Here is a 20,417-nt window from a genome sequence, read left to right on the forward strand (position 1 = left end):
AAACTGAACTCCTGTTAGGAGTAGGACAGATGAAGCTTGTAGGAGTCAAGGTGACAAAAAAAAAAAACAAACCCATAGGCTATGTGTTTTGTAAATATGAGGCCTACAGGTGAGGAATGAAACTGCATTCCCAGGGACTCAACGTAGAGGCACAGAGATGGAGTGATATTTTAAGGACATAATCTGTTTCTCAGAATATACTCATTATTCTTCTTGTTTGTAAAACGATTGATAAAGCTGAAATGGTTATGCTATGGTTCCTCTCATCTGCTATTGTTGCGTTAGAATTTATCATCATTCTTTGTAGAACTGCCTGCACAGGTGTTTTTAAATTCAGATTACATGGAGTACATCCAAATTTTAGTACTCCTCCTCTAATTCCTCAGCAAGTCCCAGGGGAAAAAAAAAATAAAAAAATATCATAATTCACAAAGATCAGGAACAGTACACACCAGAGGAAAAAGCACATGGAATAATGTGCCAAATAATGAAAACTTGCCATATGCAGTTCAGGTTTCTGACCAACAGCACCAAAATGCTCAAAGAAATCAAATGCCATCACAAATTAAATTCCACCATTTTCATTTACTTTACACTTCTTGGCAATTCAGATTTAAACTCTTTCATGACTTTCTTGGAGTTGGCAAGACAACATTCAATCTCCTGAGGGCTGGTGTTTCATACAGCTTCCCAAATGGAATGACTAGAAAATTAAGTTTTATTTTTAGAAATAAAAGTATATTTTGGCCTTCCTGGTTGTACAACAAGACAGTGTTATAAAGCTAGAAGCACAAGGCACTCTCTTTGAAGCCTTAAGGGAATCCAACTGATGATTTTATAATCAATTATTATTCTGACAACAATAAAAGTTATTCTAAACTTACTACATCTTAGCGCAGTAACCATGAGGAAGAAACAGCTACTTTCAGCTCTGCTCTTCTGAACCTTACCTCAGTAGTATACAGGTAATTAATGATGTTGGTACTTTGGGAGTTAAAACAGGCAGATGTATCTTAGCAGGTCTTGGTTACGTCTTGACAGTAAAAAAACTTTTTTTAGTATTAGCTTAAAAAAAAAAAATAGTGGAAAGAATATACAGCAGTTTAACCACAGAGTAGTTTGTTCAGGACAGAACAGGGCAGAAGCATAATACTAACATTACTGCTTGCATGAAGTGTAAAACCACCTTTGTTTTGCTTCCAGTCAGAATCTAGGAATTCACACTAACACAACAATCCCAGGTATGCAGTCACAAAATTAATTAAAAAAAAGAAAACACAGTTTCTGCAAAAAGGCAAAGCTTATACTGATCATATGTGAAGTTTTGCTAGGGTATACTAGTGCTAAATCCAGTACCTCAGCCAGAAATTAATTCCTTGATGAGCAAAACAGATCTATGAAGACTTACCTCCTTCCCTATCCTGACTGCTTACACCTAAGCTCTTCATTGTAATTGCAAAAGAAGAATTGGTCTCCTATGGGGGTACAGGATTCTGACTTCTCATAGCACATCCTGCAAGGCACCAAGCTGTACTCACCATGCATCTGGTACGTGTACGGCGCTTGTCCAGCGGTCGGGGTACTGAAGCTGGATCCATAGCTAAGAAACCCACTCTGTCCTGGGGAATGGCTCAGGCTGTCCTCTGTTTTGATGCCTTCGGGGCATAAGTAGGAACCAAGAGCAATACATGAGTGTTTGTCATAAATAGGTGTACAAAAGCAAGTTTAGGAATTAACAATTTTTCAGCCAGATTTTAACCTAATAACTCTTTTTCCTACACTTCCTTATATTTTTTCTAGTTATCTGCATTACCCAAACAGATCTCTTAAATAATAGAGTCAAGCAACTTCATCACAAATAATACTTGAGTTAGCTACATGCTGTATCCACACTCGAACTTTTGCTAAGATGGGGAAACAATCATGAATGATATTGTTCTCAAAAACAATTTCTGAACAAATAGTTTTGTTTTAGAATCAAACAAACTCATTGACTCAAACTTTCTGAATGGTTATCAGATGCAAGCAACAATTAACAAAGCAACAGGATCTTCAGCAAAATAACCTCAAGACTTCTGTTCTCAACAGAGTTTTCTTTTACTTGCATTATATTTTCAGCTTTGGTAGCAAAATATTTACTGGCAAGTCATATAGGAGGGTTATCATCTATTCAGTTAGCTGTAACACACAGTTCAGGAACAATAGGTAAGCCCTGAAGCCACAAAAATCTTTTCATTACTAAAATCAGGCAATTAAACTGACAATTTACAGGGGGAACAGCAATAGCTGAATTAAACATTGCAAGATGAAACCTTTGCTGGTAGTGAAAGGGGCTGATATTTTATTCTGAGATGCTGCCGAGATTGTACAGCTGTATTATTAAAATAAACAGCTGAAAGGTGCGTCTTATTATGAACCCTTTGGGTGTGATCCTTCCCTCCTTTGCATGCCTATTTGCACAAAACAAAAATCGGCCACTGGACACACCCTGAGTGCTGGGACTGAACAAAGACCCTGTTGATGTTCTGGCCTTGGATTTTTTTACACTTCCCAGGCTGTTGTCATCTTTTAGCACTTGTAGGCAAACTTGCCAAAAGACAAGTCGAATTCACGTGCCTTCCACCAAACATGCTGTTTTCTAGCTTAATGACTCTTAAAAGCAACAAGTCTGCATTTGCTCAGGTTGGGAATAAGTTCTCCCAGATAATGTTTTCTCTAATAAAAACCATTTCTTCTACCTTTAGGTGAGAATAGCTGCAATGCAATTGGAGCACAAATTAGCAACAAGATAACAATGCTGCACTGTGAAACGCAGGAAGTTTATTTGGACAGTGAATGAACATGTGTTGGTGCAAGCGTTCGGCTCCATTACTGCTGGGGAAGCGAAGGGATTTGCGAGTGTGTGCAGAGAAGCCGCTTTTCATAACATCCCATGCTTTTCAATTACATCAGCACTCCGCATCCGAGCACTCAACCTACCCCAGCAACAATTAATCTTCAGCGAATGGGCCTTTTTGGAAGTCTAAAAATTGTTGTAAGACAGCGAAATAACTTAGCACTAAATTAATTTCCACACAATGTTCTGTTTTGTCTAGAAACTGGCCGAGTTTTATTTTTGTGCCTAAAAACAATACTGCTTCATTGTTCTTGGTTGTCAGCCAGGTGGAGTTTTTCATATGCTGTGTTGAGTATCTTGGAGAGGGTATATGGGCTGGGGGAGGGAAATCACTGTTCAAGGATGCTAAGAGGTCATCCGCAGGATTTATAAGCAGCATATGGGCCTGACACATGTATGCCCTAAAGACTCTAGGCAGTAGCAAATGGCTCTACTTTCACCTGCTCTAACAGGACAACTGTTCGGAGTTTGCCTTGGAAATCAGCCAGCTGATGCAAACACACAAGTAGCTCCAAGAAAGGGTCTCAAAACATTCCTCTCATCATCCTGGTAGAGCTTCGGCTCTGCCAAGCCCATTTCCCTGGCCTTCCAGACCATTGCACTGAATTTCCCTTCAGTAAATGCTTTGTCAATGGCCGTATAAAAGCTTCTTGTTGGGAAGAGATACTGTATTTGCCAAACAAACCAAGGTGTTTAAGAGCACAAGAGAAAACAGGAGCGGAAACAGAACTATGAAGCCATTTTAATGCTGCAAAACTCAGCACTCCCAGGATCAGCTTCGAATAAGGAGCCCAAAGCTGTCTCTTAAAGAGCTGTTCCTAAGCAAGAGCAACATGTCTTTGGTCTTTAGGAGTGGAATGAACTTCCCAGTTCCCTCAAGAGTTCAGTATTTCCATGCAGAGCGTGAGGACACTCTTAGCACATGGTTTACCAGGTATTTCCCTGTCAGGAGTGCTGGTTTAATTAGTCCCCTGCCTGAATTCCCCAGCTGCTCCTGCCCAGTGCTGTCTCCCCACAGCTGCTGGCAAGGCTGTGCAGGAAAGCAGGGAACAAAGCTGACTGGGGTTACAAATGTTTACTGCACCTACAGCTAACAATCATCCATTTAAATACGAATCGTCTTCCAAAACCAAAGTACTCTGTATCATTTCACCCATGCCTTATTCTGCTCTGTCTTGGTTCTTCTGTAATAACATAGGGAAAGTTCTTCTTAAAGTAGCTTGTATCATTGAAACTCCAGGAAGAATCAAGGCAGGCAAAGTGTAGTTTACCTAAATATCATATTTACTGCAAGAGCCTTTGTCTTGGCAGTGAGTCTTGGGAACGCTCACCAGCTACTTCTCCTAAGTGGCACATCCTACTGAACCTGAGTTTGTCATGCTGTCTCATATCCTACTACTGACTGGCTCCAAACTTACCTAGTTTGGAAGATCATAACCCAGAATATCAGGAGCTGATAGATAGTTTAAAGTAATCCTAACATTTTTAACCACATCAGATTTTCCTTTGAGCCTAAGAAGAAAATATTGCCATGACAGAAATGACCTTTCATTCTAAAGCTTAAGACTTCAAATACATTTTTCTAGGAGCACAAGGAAGATGTCCTCAAAGGTAACATGATATCAGAGTACTCACTGTAGGAGGGTATGCCATAGGGCTGCCCCGGAGGAGGATAGGCAGTGTATGCAGCAGCCTGCTGGATTCCCGCGCTGTACTGAGTCTGTCCATATGTTGCCATTGTTGAGAAAGATGGGACTGTCACTATATGGGGATAATGTCTATTCAGAACAAGAAAACAGAAGGTCTAAGGCAATAGTTACTGTACATGGTATTCTAGAGCACATGTAGAACACTTCTAGACATTTCGATAAAATAACATTCGAAGTATGAAAGTGAATATTCTGGGAACTCAGAATTGACTAGACTGGGGCTAAAGTTGGTTTCAGTATATGGCTCCTGATATGAGCTATGAAGATTAAGCAACCTAAATGCATGGGGACACTAAGACTGTGCAAAACGTGCAAGTTAAAAAAAATAAAATAAAATCAACACTGATTTTTCATGTTTCATTCTGAGTTTCCCAAACAAGCGAGTATCATGGGAAACCTCTGACATGTCAACATATTTGTTTGTGGTCACCCATAAACACAACAATATTCAAACTGATAAGGTTTGGATTCCCAGGGGTACGAAAGTACAGTGCACAGTACCTCAAACCTTCTTTCATTCCATATCTAACAAGATTAAGAACTAGTTACTTCATTGGGCCAGAGACATTCAGGGGAACAGGTGGATGGGCTTAAGGCAAATGCTTTTTAAGGTGACAGAAGTCTGCACAAAATGTCTGTTCAGCAAAACACGGTTTTTAAATTACAGCACTTGGCACAAGCACTCACTTTGTGGAGTACAGATGGAGAGAACACTGTGGTGCTGCTTTGCTGATGCCTGGAAAACAAAATTAAAGGGTCTTACATTTTCATCATGTTCTGTTCTACAGCCAAGGTGATATCACTGGTATTACCGCTGCTGGTTTGAGAAAAATACACAGGAATTAGGAGACACTGTTTTTAGTGAACCTCCACAAACTGAAGTAGGTAAGAAAGTTATTCTCCAATTAACAACAAATATAGATTCAGTTTTTATCTGAGGATGATACTGATTGATCAAGCTACCAGTTTCCTCTTCTCATGGGACTGATAACAATCATGAAGCTGGGCTTTAGTGGGATGACTCATGCTAAAGGCTATAAAAGTAACTACTATGATTATTGAAGTGTTTTAAGCTCACTGCACCTTTTGCTTTATTTGGTACTCTCCTAGACCATTACTCACTTTCTTTAAAGTTCATTAAAATATATCAAATCAAAATAAATATTAAAAATACAACACTGTAAATCTCCTTACTCTTCAATGTTTTGAGTTAACTATAACCTATCTTATTGACCTGCCAGCAATCAAAATAAACCAGTAGAAAACGTAGCACACAGGCTATACATGCAGGATGCCTTTCAACATACCTAACAGTTGTGTCCCTGCAACACTACCAAAGAATAATGTGCCACCATCTTTATTTAGAGATAAATTTACATTTAATTAATTAAAATTTTTTAAAACTGCAAGTTGTATTGAAAACATCACACCTAAATGCCACCATAAGTATTATGCAGGTTGCCTCCATAATGTCATCCAAACTTTCCTTCTCAGTTCCTGGCTGGAGCTGTTAGATGTTATTACAGCACTATAGATGCCAAAACACCCTCACCACCATCAGTAATAACATTAGGCACAACAGATTCAGCCTCTCTATCTGCTGGCTGCATCAATGAACACACCAGACTAATTGCACACAGCTTCTCTGTGCAGGGAGAACATCAAGCATCACGTTGTCCACTGATGGCAGCATCACCACCCTTGACATTGGCTGCTGGCATCTATAGTGTACTTTGTTACACAGGATAGGAAATACCACCCAGTCTCACGTAGAAGATGATCTCTCAACTGCAGGTGCACATGCTGGATGGAAAGGGAGATTCCTGCAGTGCCCCCGACGCCTGCACATTGCTACCACCAGGCAGGAAACATCTGCAGTGCTGTCCCACGCATCGACAGGGACGTACCCACAATGCTGTAGACTGATTATCTTCAGTACGAAGTTGTCTGAAACAGCACCACTTCATTTGTTCAGCTGTTTGCAAGTTGGTGAATTAAACATTTAAACCATGTTTTATTTAATGAAATACGCAAGTACATATAAAGTCTAAATACATGCAAATAGTCCTATGGGTTTGAGTAACTAGTTATGCTGTAAACATGGAGAGAATGTCCAAAAAGATCCGACATGCTCACATGCACATATGAAACGTTCATTCTTCCTGATTTAACTCTCTTTTGAAATTGTTCTTTCCTACACAACCCTTTTTCACAACATTTTGCATGGCTTTATCATTTTATATCATAACATGCAGATTACACCAAACTATTTTTAAAAACACAGCCATTTAATCTGATACCTTTTTAAACTAAATTTCATTTTAAAATGTATTTTTATCTTTGGTCACTTTTTTATGGGAAAACCCCAATAGAGGTGCATGCGTTCTAACTAAAAATATTAATAGGTATTATTCTTTTTTTAGAATGTTAATTTGTATAATGTCTACTATATGTAATAATAATACTGAAAATATTAATTACAAGGGGTTTTTTTGAATGTTAATTTGTGTAATGTTTACTGTATATAATAGTAACACTGAAATTCTAAATTTCCTAGGAAACATAATACTGAGCTTAATAAGACTGAGCTGCATTTCCTAGGAAACAATAACATTTGATTAAAAGATGGAAACATCTAAAATGCACGCTTTCTTCAAAAAGAAGGCCCTTTTTCACAAACTCTGATATCTTCAGATAACTTTATTCAAAATTAAAAATTTAAATAATATCCATGTACTCCTTTCTCTCTTCTCCAGGGTAACTGCAGTTGTTTAATAAGAACTGCACATTAGGTTAAAATAGATAAAAAATATGAAAATAAAGGTGTCTGCGCTTAGGTGCTTACCGAACTCTTTTCTGAATCTGAAAGCAAACAGCCTTTTTTCGGTAGTGTTCCCGAGCCTCTCAGCTCTCTCCCCAGCAACCTGTCACCCAGCCGAATGCCTTCAAGCCGACTGCAGCTCCTTTCTTGCCCCATACTTACCTTTAAGAGTCTCTCAACTGTTCCACATGCAGTATCAGAGCAGTGTTACTGCAGCATCATTACTTTAGGGAAGGTGGCTCTGGTAACAAAGGCACTGGTGACCGGGGGGAACAGGTGTCAGAGTGAGCTGGCCACGACTGCATTGACACTGCTGCTTATTATTATTAAGAGAAAAACCCATCTTGGGTACATCTATGTGTGCAGCAACAGACCCCAAGAGTCATCTGTCCACAACCCTATGTGCTGGACTCTAATGTCTTTCCTAGCACCATGCTGGACGTCTGTTCCACCCCTTTCCTCTCCTCTCTGGGTATGAAGAAGAGAGAGAACAAACTTGCCCAAATACAGCCACTGTGTTCAAATACACTTTCATCACCCACTCTTCGCTCTTCCTCCTCCAAAGTGCTTTCCTGTGCCATATCCTTCTCATTGCACCTTCCTCCACAAACTCAAGCCTCATGCCCTTTCTGATCCCACCTCTCTTAAGTTGTCCCCCAGTTCTGCCAGAGCTCTCCCTCTGGCTGAGTACACCCCCAAAACACCACAGTAGGGCAAATATCACAGCTACGACCCCCTTGCGTCCTCTTCCAGGATCCCCTGCAGACAGTACGTGCTCCAAGCACTGACCCGTTTGCGAAGGACAGCTCAGGCAGGAGGAGAGTGTGCCAGGGGAGGGAACGTGCAACCTATACAGCCCGAATCAGTAACAGAATCGCCCTAATCACTGACAGAAACAAGATCATAAGGACTCCTTCACGCTCTTACAACCCTGAAACACCTTAGAAAAGTAAAGCCCATCAGCAACCCTGCCTTAGTTCCTCTACCTATAAAATGTGGGTAACACAATAACCTATTTCCCAAGCAACAGGTAGAGAGGTTTAGCTTAGAATTAAAAAAAAATTAAAAATTGGCAAAGGATAGTGTTATACAAATGTACATATACATTTATATATACAGATATAGAAAAAAAGATTGTTTTTAAATCCAAAGCTGGGCTTACCTGACTCACCTTCAAACTCACTATGAAAAATTTGCTTTGACTCACCTGAAACAAAACAGTTTAGAAAATTAGATTTTTAGAATTGTGAAAACAAAAACTATACCATTTCTATCACACTGTTCCTCATTACCAAACAGAATTGCATTGAAGAAATATACTTTTTTAGTTTTCATTCATTTAATTCATAATGCCTTTTATATTTGAAAAACAGCAGAACAGTTTGAGCTTAATTCCTTTTCTATTTGAAAAATATTACAGCTCCAATTTTTTATTTTTTAAAGAGCTAAGTACAGAGCAAATATATTTGCCAAGAACGCCAAGTGGGGATTTACTGTGTGTGAATATGCAATACGCTACTGCCACTGCCAAAAAAAGGCAAGTTAAACGGACACACGTTTCTACTCAGAAGTGTAGGGCTACAGGCAAAATGTGCATTTGAAAATTATATTGATATAATTGCACATCTTATGATAAGCACCCATGAAAATAGCAGGCCAGACATCTACGTGGACATCCACATAATATTGAAACTAGACTTGCTAGAATTAAAACTGTATGTGTAATACAGAGCATACATTTGTGTGCATTTATTGCATTAAAAGCTCTGGCAGTCTGAGACTTGACAAACACACAAGTATTTTCCTGTTCTTCAAATTAACAAGAAGTATTTTCAAGGGAAAGAGCATAATCTTGGTAGCACAGGGGATCATTCTGTAGAAAAATAACCATAATATTTCTATAAGAAACGTGTCAACATGAGGTGTCACTAGCAAACTGGTATCCAGCAGTACAAGTGCTATGTTGGCTCTTATTTATATCGCATAATAACAAATAGCTCCTGCACCAAGGAGTTTACAAAATGATGTATTTAAAAATCATTTCTAGCTCTAATCTTTTCTGCAAACAAGTACATTTAAAAGGATAGGCAGTCATGATGTATGTGATTTAATCACGCAATTTCTAATGCCTTAGCAAACATGCAAGCAAAACATCTCCTTGGTTTCTAAGAGCCTATAAATGAAGGGTTAAACACACTACTAAAACATAATAGCCAGTGCCTTTTGCTAACTCCCCTCCAACAGGAAGGTTGACAGATCCTGACCGCAGTAAACAATAGCTGGGATTGTACTAGCAAGAACTAGTTCAGCTGCATCACTTGCCAATAATTTTTTTAGCAGATTTAACATTCTTCTGTTTCCTTCACTTGAACAGTATGATGGGGGGGCAGGGGAGGAGGAGGAGGAGGAGAAGAGCAGATAAATTTCCATCAGAGCCTCAACCACTGAAAGAATTTGTCCTTGGTACCTGCCAAATCTGAAATTTCAGACCAGAGGCCAGCAGGGCTGTTTGGAGATGGCAGCAATGATCTCAGAGCAATGCAAACTGGGGCACGGGGTTGCTTTTGGCAAAATGTTTTCTGGCTGTACAATACATTGCTGGGCCTGGGGGCCCCCGCTCTCACCACCCCAACAGCAGCAGCACAGCCACCAAAGCACAGGACTCACCTTCATTCCACCACTGGGGTTCTAGCGGGGTCCAAACAAAAACTACCAACTCTACACAAAATATGTTTTACACCTGCAATTATTCCAGTGGAGCAAACATATACATGCATGTGTGCATATGTATGCACCTACTATACACAGATATATATCTACATGTAAAACATTTCAATCCCATTTGCATTCAAACCATTGCTGAACTAAAGGTTTCAGCCACAACTGAAGCATGTCAAAAAAAAAACCACACCTCAAAGATCTCAGTTGCTCACTATACTGTAGAACTAATTGTCAGAAGCAGAGGCCTTAGATGTGGTCAGTTCCCTTGGGCTACATATGCATACACGTTATGTTAAAGCCAGTAAACAGTAAGCAAAAGAGGCAGCCTACCTTCTATGTCATCTGGAGCTGTGGCATAAATGTTAGAAAGGTTAAGCTTCCGTCTGTCAGGGCACTCTCTATTTACAGTCAGGCTGGGTGATATCACTAGATCTAGCATTTCCTTATACCTGAAGGAAAACAAAGGAAAAATATAATTTATTCATTAATTATGCATGCTTACTAATGATTCAGTTTTTTCCCTAAGAGTATAAATATTAAAGCTGATTACCTAAACCCAGGCTTCATATAAATTCCACATAATAACATTCACTAAAGTTTTCATCAAAGGGAAATGCTGAATTAAAATGAAGTACTTGCTCCCTTGGAGATTACACCCATTTGATTAATGCTTTCCCTTCCTGGATTTTGCCATATGAAAACTAGATTTCCTTATCACTCATATGCCATCAGAGTGAGACTGTACACATCAGTGTCCAGTGAGGCTCCAGAACAGACTATTAAGGGCTGAAAATGAAGTTGAGGGCAGTTAACAGCGTTATCTAGTCTTACAAGATGATAAGGTTAGTACTGGTGATGGGATCAGTTTTCCAGGGGACACCTAAACCAGGCACCTAAGGACAATGTCCCGACCATTAGGTGGCAGTGACACAAGGCCAGTCCCTTTCACAAATAGCCTCATTGGATTTAACCGAAAATTTCAAACGAACAATAGATAAGACTTGAGTCTCCAAAGAAAAACATAATTGTTTGTGTGTGCGCATGACCTACACTATAATGAAAGCTTACAAAATCTGCATTGCACAAACACTTCAGAAAAGAGAACGACTTAAATCATTACTTCAGACCCTATGCACAACATGAATAGGTCTATTCATCTAAATACCACCATTTTCAATATACATGTCTACCTCCAGCTACACACCTTCTCAGAAATGGGCTCCAAAGACACTCACTTGCAACAGAGCTGCTTGCTTCCCTTGGAAGCGTTGGATGTTTTGGATGTGTACAAAACATGGCATTGAGTGCATAGATTTGCATAACTATGTTTGCAACTTTGCGTAAAGACAACGGGGTGAGTACAGTAAGGAAACTGTGTTACATTAGATACCTGCACAACAGCTTTTATGCAAGGCAGGTTTCCTGGACACCTTTACCCCCATAATGTTCTGCCCTTGTTTCCTGTGCAACCTATGCCTGCAGCTGGAACTGTGAAGAACCCACTGGCCAAAGACAACCTGAAGCTAAACTTGTCAATTAATTTTGCTCGTTTTTTTAAAAATACACACAATGACATGCGAACATATTTGAATTTTCTAAGACTACACCAATGTATTTTGCAGCTTTTGGTTCAGGGCCAGAACAAATGACGAAAAGAGGAAGACTCCAAGATGTTGTGTCCTTCTTCACTTTCTGCAGCCACATAGAGCATGTCCTCACTTCAGTACCCCAGAGGCTATTGGTGGGGATTAGGACTATTAGGGAAAAGCGTAACTGTGCTCTTGGACAGAGCAGGGCCCAGGCAAGAGCAGATGGGAGAGAGGGCATATGGTGGTGAGCAGATCTGAGGCACCCAGCTGCAGCCTGCATGGGGTCCCCTTTCCACTCAGTACCGAACACACTACCTGCAAAGGTGGCTGGCACACCCCTGCTCTCAGGCTGGGACCTATCTAAGCTGGCCTATAAAGGTAGCAGATGGCATGGCAGCAACAGGCCAGTAGCAAGCCATAGCCCACCTAAAACATCATGAAGTTAAAGACTACAGCACTTAAACCTGAAATCTTGACACTGGGCTTCTGCAATACTAATCTATGCACTTCTGTGAGAAGCAAAGAGGTTTGCTTTGATTTTCTGTTTAAATACCACTGTATGACTTTACCAGCTTTGAGAAACAGAGAACAATAAACCACATACTTTTCATCTGAACTTCTCCAGTCGCTTTTACAAAGCCCTTACAAAGAGCGTAAGTATTGTTATGAACAGGCACAAATCAGATGAAGTATTTTACCTGTAACTGAACAGCGAAGACCAAAGCTGAATTCATTTTCACTTTCCCCACCTAACAGCTGGAAAGACACTCTTCCCAGGCAGAAAAAGCATCCATCCTCTGTGAATTTGCAGAATGGCCAAAAAACTTTACTCAGTGCTAAAAGCACTGGAGCCAGTTACGCTCCAAACTGGCACGTGCAGACAGAGGTTTTACCGAAGCACATGTGCATCCGCTTCACAGGCAGTCTCAGGCACAGGGGAGGCAGGTAGATGCCTCGGAGCCACAGACTGTCAGGCAGTAAGGGATGGTCATGGATCTTCTGCACACTTTGCTTATTCCAGAGCAAAACAATTTTTCTCCTGAAACAGCTGATCTCACTCTGTCGCTGGTACAGTCAGGCTGCCACAGAGAAAGGGGTCAGGAAGCCTTTTGTGGTGCTTACTTCTCAGTGGGGAGGAACAAGGTCTCTCCTACAAGCAACTATGGCTCCCCTAAGGCTCTCTTAAAAGCAGCAGGCTGGGCAGGGGGTTTTTCCCAGAGGAATTACTTTATTTGAATCCACTGGCACCAAATTAAATTTTGTTTGCTTGGCTGAGAAGGCAGGGTTCAGTTTTATACCAGCTTTTCCTTTCCACTGTAAACAATGTCCAATTTTTTTCCCCCTTATTTCCTTAACGCTATACCTGAATTGAGGAAAAGCCCTGCTGTCCCAGATCCTGTCAAGCTGGGGACGTTCTGTGTTGTTTCTCAGATAACACATGCCCTCAGCATAATCCAAAACCCCATCATTCATGACACTGCCCAGACTGTTGCCAAGTGAATGGGAGCAGATGTTTAAAGGGAAATGATCTTTTATAATGATTGATAGACTTTAATTACATCATCGTTCAAAGATTTCATTAGCTACTTTCTGACTGATGATTTTTCTATTGGTTTTGTTCTCTTCACTTTTGTATTCACAAAGTCACATCACACTTCCCTGTATTTGTTCTACAACATTTTCCTGGTTTTTTTTTTTTTTGGTTCCATTTTTCTTTTAAGTATGTATTAGTTTCATGTACAAACAGGTAACTTTTCACAGAAACGCCTGCCTAGATGTGCATGTCACGTATTGTTTGCGTTGTTCGTGGCTTTGCCCGATTTGCACGCACCATTTACCGATTTGTTCATGTGCATTTCTCGTTTATGTACTTCTTCACAAGGGTTTCTGAAATTCCAGTTTTAACAATGGCAATCTACAGAAAATCTTCAGTAAAATAATGGAACTGGGATGGTATTTAACACAGTAAATGACATGCTGGAGTGCAACTGATGAAAATATCAGGTTTTTGTTTGCTTGCTTTTTAAAGCAAAAACATTTTCTGGCTTAAGTAATGTACAGTAAATCAATAATAAAGTTTGATGAATATGAGCTTTTATTAAAACCAGTGATGGCAGCATCTAGCATGTTGGGCTGACAGACATCTGGAAGAGCTTTTGGCTTCTATAATTAAGAAGAACCTTGTGTGAATTTGGTGCTCGGCTTTTCCGTTAGAATCTCCTCCTCAAAAACTCAATATTTTGCCCTGAAAGTTGGCCCACAAAATCTCTGCCAAGAACAGAAATTTTTTTCTTTATTAATGTTTAGGAAGGAAAAAAGAAAAATGAGAGTCTTCTTCAGTCATTCCGAAGCTAGGAATGCCAAATTAAACATTTTAAGGTTTCAAATTTTTGATTGAGGTATTGGGGTAACCTACAAATCACATTTGCTTTTACTATGATGTTCCGAAGGCAGCGATTCCAGATCCAAACTCAAAACACTCAAACGTGTGCTGAAGATCAAACTATTGAGCGATCCCATCTCTCTCCAGCAAAGTACTCAAAGATGAGCATTAAGTGCAATGCTGAAGCGGAACCCAGTGTGCAGACCGAGTCAGCAAGGTGCTCTGTACACTGATGGTGGTGAGAACTTGATGGATAATATTTTGAAAGGATGAAAAAGAAAACCACCACGGCGTTGTGGGCAGATGCAACCACACCACAGCTCTGCTCAGAAGATAGTATTCTGGCTTTAATACATACATGAAGTGGAAAAAATGTTCAAAAGAGCACTTGCAAGGCATTTTCAGTAAATAAGACACCTGGGTAGTACGTAGTACCAGGGTAAACTCAATGGCCAAGTGACAAAGAGACTTCAGAGGGAATGTATGCAAGGAAGAGCATTTGCCCTGTAATGACAGTAGTCTGTAGGAGAGTATTAAGCAACAGCAGGTTGATGGTACAGTTCAGAAAGGACATACCAGGAGTAGATGACAGTATGGGGGGGGAAGAAAGTGGGCATGGTTGTGGAAAAAATAAAGCGAATGAGCTCTGCATCTGCCATCAGTGGAGAAATTGATGAGTTATGAGCCCTGCAGAATGACGTAGGTGAGAAATGAAAGACAGGACTCCTGCCCTTGAGAAAAAACCTGCCAGATCCTAAAATGGGAAAGACAAGATACTTTAAGGGAGTAAAAAATCGCAAGTGAAGTTTGTCCATGAGGGGAGAGGCAAATCTAGAAATGACTCTCCCTGCAACAACCCCATGCGACGATCTTCTCGAGAATTTTTACTTGTATGTGGCTAGAGGCCAAATACACTAAATCTTCCTAAACATATGCATATGCCAACACAGAGCCCAAGGCAGGAGAGGTACAAGCCAAGTCCTCTGCTTTTAGCTTTGCTGGGAAGGGGAGGAGTAGAGAGAGATTGCAGCCTAATTGCAAGAGTAACATTTTTGTCTTGCTTCCATGACTTTATCTGGTTTTAATTACTTGATCAACTGCTTTCACCTTTATTTTCCTCAAAAAATGGTGCAGATTACTAAGTAGAAATCTGCAACTTTATGACGCCAGTGCTATTCAACAAAAAAGAAGACAGTGTGATTCCCCATTTCATTTCAGAAGTGAACTACTAAAAGGTAACTGCAAAAAAAAAAGTGTGAAGATGGCTTTCTGAATCTCTGATTCAAAGAAAACAAACAAACAAAACCCCCAAATCCTACAAAGTTTGCCCTTCCTTGTAATTTTTTTCCATGCGGGTAAAATTTTCAAAAGCACCTGCTATGTCTCATTCATTTTCAGTGGGAATTCAGACTTCTGATGTTTTAACTCCTTGGGAAGCATGGCAGCTTAGCCAGCTTTGCTAGGACTAACTGATTGCAAAATTACACTCCCCATTTTACTCCACTCCTGCACAAAAAAAGGAATCATTCATAAGCAGGGAAAACACTATTATCTTGCAGCCACCTTCCAGGTGGTATAATAATAGGGAATCTCCCGTACTGAAGATTTTGGCTACTTCTGTCCACACATTTCAAAATCAGAGGAAAGTAATTTCATTTCCTCTGTCAGTACATTCCTCCTCACACTGTTAGGACATTTTCTCTCCATCTATAACAGATCCTTTGTTCCTTCCATTTCAAAAATGCTTCAGCAGGTGAAAACCACGACACTATTTTCTCTTTTATAATGAATCTTAGCTCATCTAAAAGGACATCTGATAGATGTATGCAGGAAAGGCCTGAACAGGCATAAAGTTAAACCTGAGCTGGCATAAATGCTTATGTACAAGACTGACAGTACAGCCGTGATGACAAGATATCCTTTCAAGGTGACCTGCAGGGCAGCATGCCTCAGGCTGTTTATATTCCTGAGAGCTGCCTTTCGCTGATGTAATCGGACAATAAAAGCAGCAGTACTTGTCTGGATTTATCATTGCCCAGCCCGTTCCAGACACAAAAGAGGGCTCACAGTAGTACGGCTTGTAGCACAGCATCTGGGGGTGGGGGTACATAGTTGCATTATTCTCCAGCACATAATATCTCAAGCTAAGGATTAAACCAAGATGAACAAGAGAGAAGTTACGTGCTAGATAGGCAAGGGACAAAGCACATCAGACTGAAATCAGAAATTAAATTGAGGTGGTAGTGAGCCTGCTCCAGGTGACAGGCACACAGCTAAGCCTTCTTGCAACTGCTGATCAGATTGAACGAAGTATGAGAGATGAGAAAAAATACATAGATGAGACAAAGAAGGAGGTGGGGGGTATACTGGCTAAACTCAAGCCCATAGCAATAAAAATCTTCATTTCAACTGAAGCAGGATGCCATTCGCTTTCTAAAAGAGCTGGGGAGAAAGCCCCATCTGAGCAGTGCCTATGTGTGGCTCAGAGAAAGCTGGGCAGAGGCTGCACATGGGGCGTGCACAGACACCCAAGCCCTCCCTGGCCAGAGGACAGCGGTCTCGAGCTGTGCTTCATTGCATCCCCTCATCACTCTCCTTGTCTATATATTGTCACACGGTTTTTCAATCTTACTGTTGGTCTTCTGAAACATTCAACTTTTGTTTAGTCCAGCACTGGAATAGCTGGCCCCAAGGTTAAGAAAAGTTACACCTCTAACAAAGTAAGAGACATACACAACTTGTGCTTCAGTTTAAACAAAAAACACAGCTCAAAAACAACCACCCCAAAACCTGAACTAAGAGCACAAGCACCCAAGTAAGACCTGGATCAGAAATAGGTTTGTTAATTCAGTAGTCAAATAGAAAACTTTTCACAAACAGCCCTTCCTTTTCCCTATTAATTCCATGTACACCTAAAATTATTCACTTCCGTAAGACAAAAATTTGTTTGGGTTTACATTAAGATATTCAAATTCCTTTTTCTTCTTTAAATGTGTTAATTCTAAACAATTCTACGAAAAATAACTGAGAAAATAACAAAATAGACCATTTCTGTCACAATTCTGAAACTGCTATTGTTTAAAAATACCCGAAGTATTCCAACAGCTTTAAAATCTTCCCCACATGGTTTTTCTGTTTTGGTTTGTTTTTTTTAAAATGAGACAGTCTTTTTGACCAAAATTTTACTTTCACTGGAAGTTTTTGTCTTGCTTTAAACCCATAGACCAGACAGTAAAAAACAGATGAAAAATCCTGTCTCATGAATTTTCTGAGCCAACTTCACTTTTTTTTTTTTCCTTGAGGAAAGCCTGCTGTAAGATTTTTGACTGCTTGGGACTGGCAAAAGTAATTGAATGCCTTGTTTCCCTGGAAGTCCTGAATTTCCAGAAGTACTGGCTTGCTTCACCAGGCTTCATCACCTGCTGTTCTAGACTGCTTTTCAATTAATTTTTTTTTTAAACACAGTTTCTTTCTTGTCTCAAACGTATTGATTTAAAAAAAGCAGTCTGTCTTCATTTAAATAAATGTTCTTTCTACTCCTAGCAAGGCTTCACTACTCCATTCTCCAGGTGCTCTTTCCCCAGTCCCCACATTGCAGACACAGGGCAATACCAAGAAGAGGGAGGCCAGGCTGGGCTGTGATCTCCCCCTGCACTTCCTGCAATTAACTCGGGAAGAGATGGAAGGAAGATAGACCAGAGGAATCATCAGCATTTTCTGGTTGAGCAGCCCAAGGTAAAGGGGTTTCAGTGCACATAAAAACAAACAAGCCAAGCTACCTTCACTGTTTGTTATGAAGGCACAGTCTGAAAGGTAGCTTGAAAATTTGAAGTGAGCTAATGATGGGGTTCGCGCCACAGACTTTCAATCTGGCAGCCTAAGCAGGAAATACATTATATAATTGCTTTGAGGCACTGGGTTTTTTAGAATTAATTTCAAGACTAGTATTTAACTTAGAATACATCAAAATGAGAAAGCTGAATTTTTCAGAATGCCTTTTTTTGGTCTATTAAACCTGTTTGCTAAATGGAGAAACATTTGCAAAAAGTCTTATTATTTGCCAGAAAATAAAATTACTCAGCTGTCTTACTGTGGACAATCAAGTACCTCACAGAACAGTCCAAGTTGGTAAAGAAACGCTACAAGCTTATAGCCTACAGTAATTTCAAAAATAAGATTGTATGTGTATACATACACATATATGCATACACAAACGTACATATATGATCTCTTTCAGTTTCCACATTTCTCTTTAACATTCACAAGCTTTTTAATTCCATTACACCTCTTCCTATTCAGATCCCCCAAGCGTGCCAGGGCTGCATGTGACTGCAAAAAAACACCCTGGCAGCTCCAGCTGCAGAATCATGGCCCATGATGCAAAACAACTGCCTCCAAAGACAGGGCTTCACAAACCAGGTACTGTAGGGTCCTACGCATGAGACTTATCTGTCACAAAAACAAATAAAATAACTCCTTCCACAAATTCTGCAAACAGCACACAAAAGCCACTGCCAGACAGGCCTGAAGTAGCAGACAGCTGCTACGGCAGCTACGACTGCTGGCTGAACACATCCTTCAGTTACGGGGCAACATCCATTCTCTCACCACAAATACAACCTGTTTTGAGCCATGTGTCCCACTCAGGAGCCTTTCACTCTGTTTCGGTTTCAGCTGAACATTAGTAGCAACTTAATTTTTCCTTCCGCTACTTAGCAGTCAAGGGAAGGAAGAGAGGAACTGGATAGTTTCTTAACACCAAAAGAAATGAAGATGGTTTCACGCAGTGAAAGTTGGCCATTATCTGGAACGAGTGGCAAAGGGAACCATTTTCCAGGAAGTTTTGTGCCAGACAGCTTTACCTTGGGGAGAGGAGTACTGGCTGCAGGGATCGCCGGCAGCTGCCTTTCTCTGCAGACAGATGGCTTCACGTTGTTGTGGATTTAAATGTGCATGGTTACCCATAAACATTTACACCAGCCAGATCCTAAGGAAGAACTCCTCATTCAAAGGGCAGAGATGCATCATTCACGAAGTTTCCACAGAAAAATAAATGTACCCGAAAATACCTGCCCACAATAGTTGAGAGGTAATAAAATCCACAGGTAATTGTGTGCAGGAAAGGGTGGTGCTTACACGGAAACAGTTCTCACATAGGACACAGTGAGAAAAATTAGTTCTGCCGCAGAGAAATAGTAGATCAAGCCCTGGTCTTAGACTCAGAAAACCTGGTGTTTTCGCCCCACTCTGCTCCTGGTAACTCAGCTGATCCCTAGGCAAGTCCTTTGTGCCACCACTGTGCTCTGACCTTTGTGTGCCTTCTCTACAGAGACTGCAGGACAAGTGTTCCTCTTCTGTGCATGTGAAGCATCGACCACTGCAATGGTGTCCTACTTTCAGTGGGACCTCCAGGTACTGCTGTACTAAATAAACAGCAATAACAAAAATTATATATATGTAATTTTCCCTAGGGCTGCAGTTTATCTTGAAGTAACATGAAGCAGCTTCTACTGAGTTCTTCCAATGTGGAAAGCACTTTGTGACTGGACCACGTCAGACTCAGCACTGCTAGCATGACTGCATCAGTAGCAGGAGATTTTAGAAAAAATGTTCCTGGGTGTCCTGAGCGCATTAGCATCCACTTAGTCCACAGGCATGATACTGCTAAACACTGTCCCACAAAAGCATCATTTTACGGACAGACAGGAGGAGACATGGACTTGTGCTAACCCTGGTATGAGCCAAGCGTGCACTGATCCCACAGTTTGTACTGGCCTGGCTATCTTCACCAGCCATATTTACCTTTGCAGCTACATTATGTGAATGATCCAGGGAAAGCAAGATGGACTGAATACTCCAGACTCTCTCAGAAGGCCCTGACCAACTCCTGCCAGAAGGATGTTGTAGGCAGACTCAGCTGCCCATGTGCACTGGGGCCTTAGATGCTGCAGGGCTGGCAGCTGCCCCTACAAAGAGCAACATGGTGCAGTATAACAGTGCATGTTGCCACAAGGCTGGGTCTGTAGTGTAGCTGTTGAAGGTGACAACAACAATTCCAGTTTTGCTCCCAAGCCCTGTCACTAACAGATTGGGCAAGTTTCTCAGGACTACATTAAGGCCTCTGTAAAACTGGGAAATACAGTATAAATTGCCAATTAAGCTCTTTTTAGGAGCTGGAAAGTGCTCTGAAATCTTCAGGTGAAATCTGTTATACCACTGCAGTATCAATATCCATGGTGATGAATAATGACCACCCTGAACATGAGACAGCCAAGAAGGAGGTGAGGCACGAGAGCTG

The 20,417-nt window shown here is 40.7% G+C and overlaps 1 protein-coding gene across 1 annotated transcript in view; it reads right to left on the reverse strand.

Moving 5' to 3' along the window:
- The window catches only part of EYA2 (EYA transcriptional coactivator and phosphatase 2), a 56,995-nt gene extending 46,409 nt beyond the window's left edge, over positions 1–10,586 (reverse strand). The window contains exons 1-5 of the mRNA XM_068416139.1: positions 10,478–10,586; positions 5,293–5,341; positions 4,532–4,674; positions 1,539–1,655; positions 1,339–1,356 (exon numbers count right to left, since the gene is read on the reverse strand). Of these exons, the coding sequence (XP_068272240.1) occupies positions 1,339–1,356; positions 1,539–1,655; positions 4,532–4,674; positions 5,293–5,341; positions 10,478–10,586 (436 nt within the window). The remainder of the gene's footprint in view (positions 1–1,338; positions 1,357–1,538; positions 1,656–4,531; positions 4,675–5,292; positions 5,342–10,477) is intronic.
- Positions 10,587–20,417: the final 9,831 nt, after the last annotated feature.

Source organism: Nyctibius grandis, chromosome 19 (genome assembly GCF_013368605.1).
Source record: "Nyctibius grandis isolate bNycGra1 chromosome 19, bNycGra1.pri, whole genome shotgun sequence".
Taxonomy (NCBI): Eukaryota; Metazoa; Chordata; class Aves; order Nyctibiiformes; family Nyctibiidae; genus Nyctibius; species Nyctibius grandis.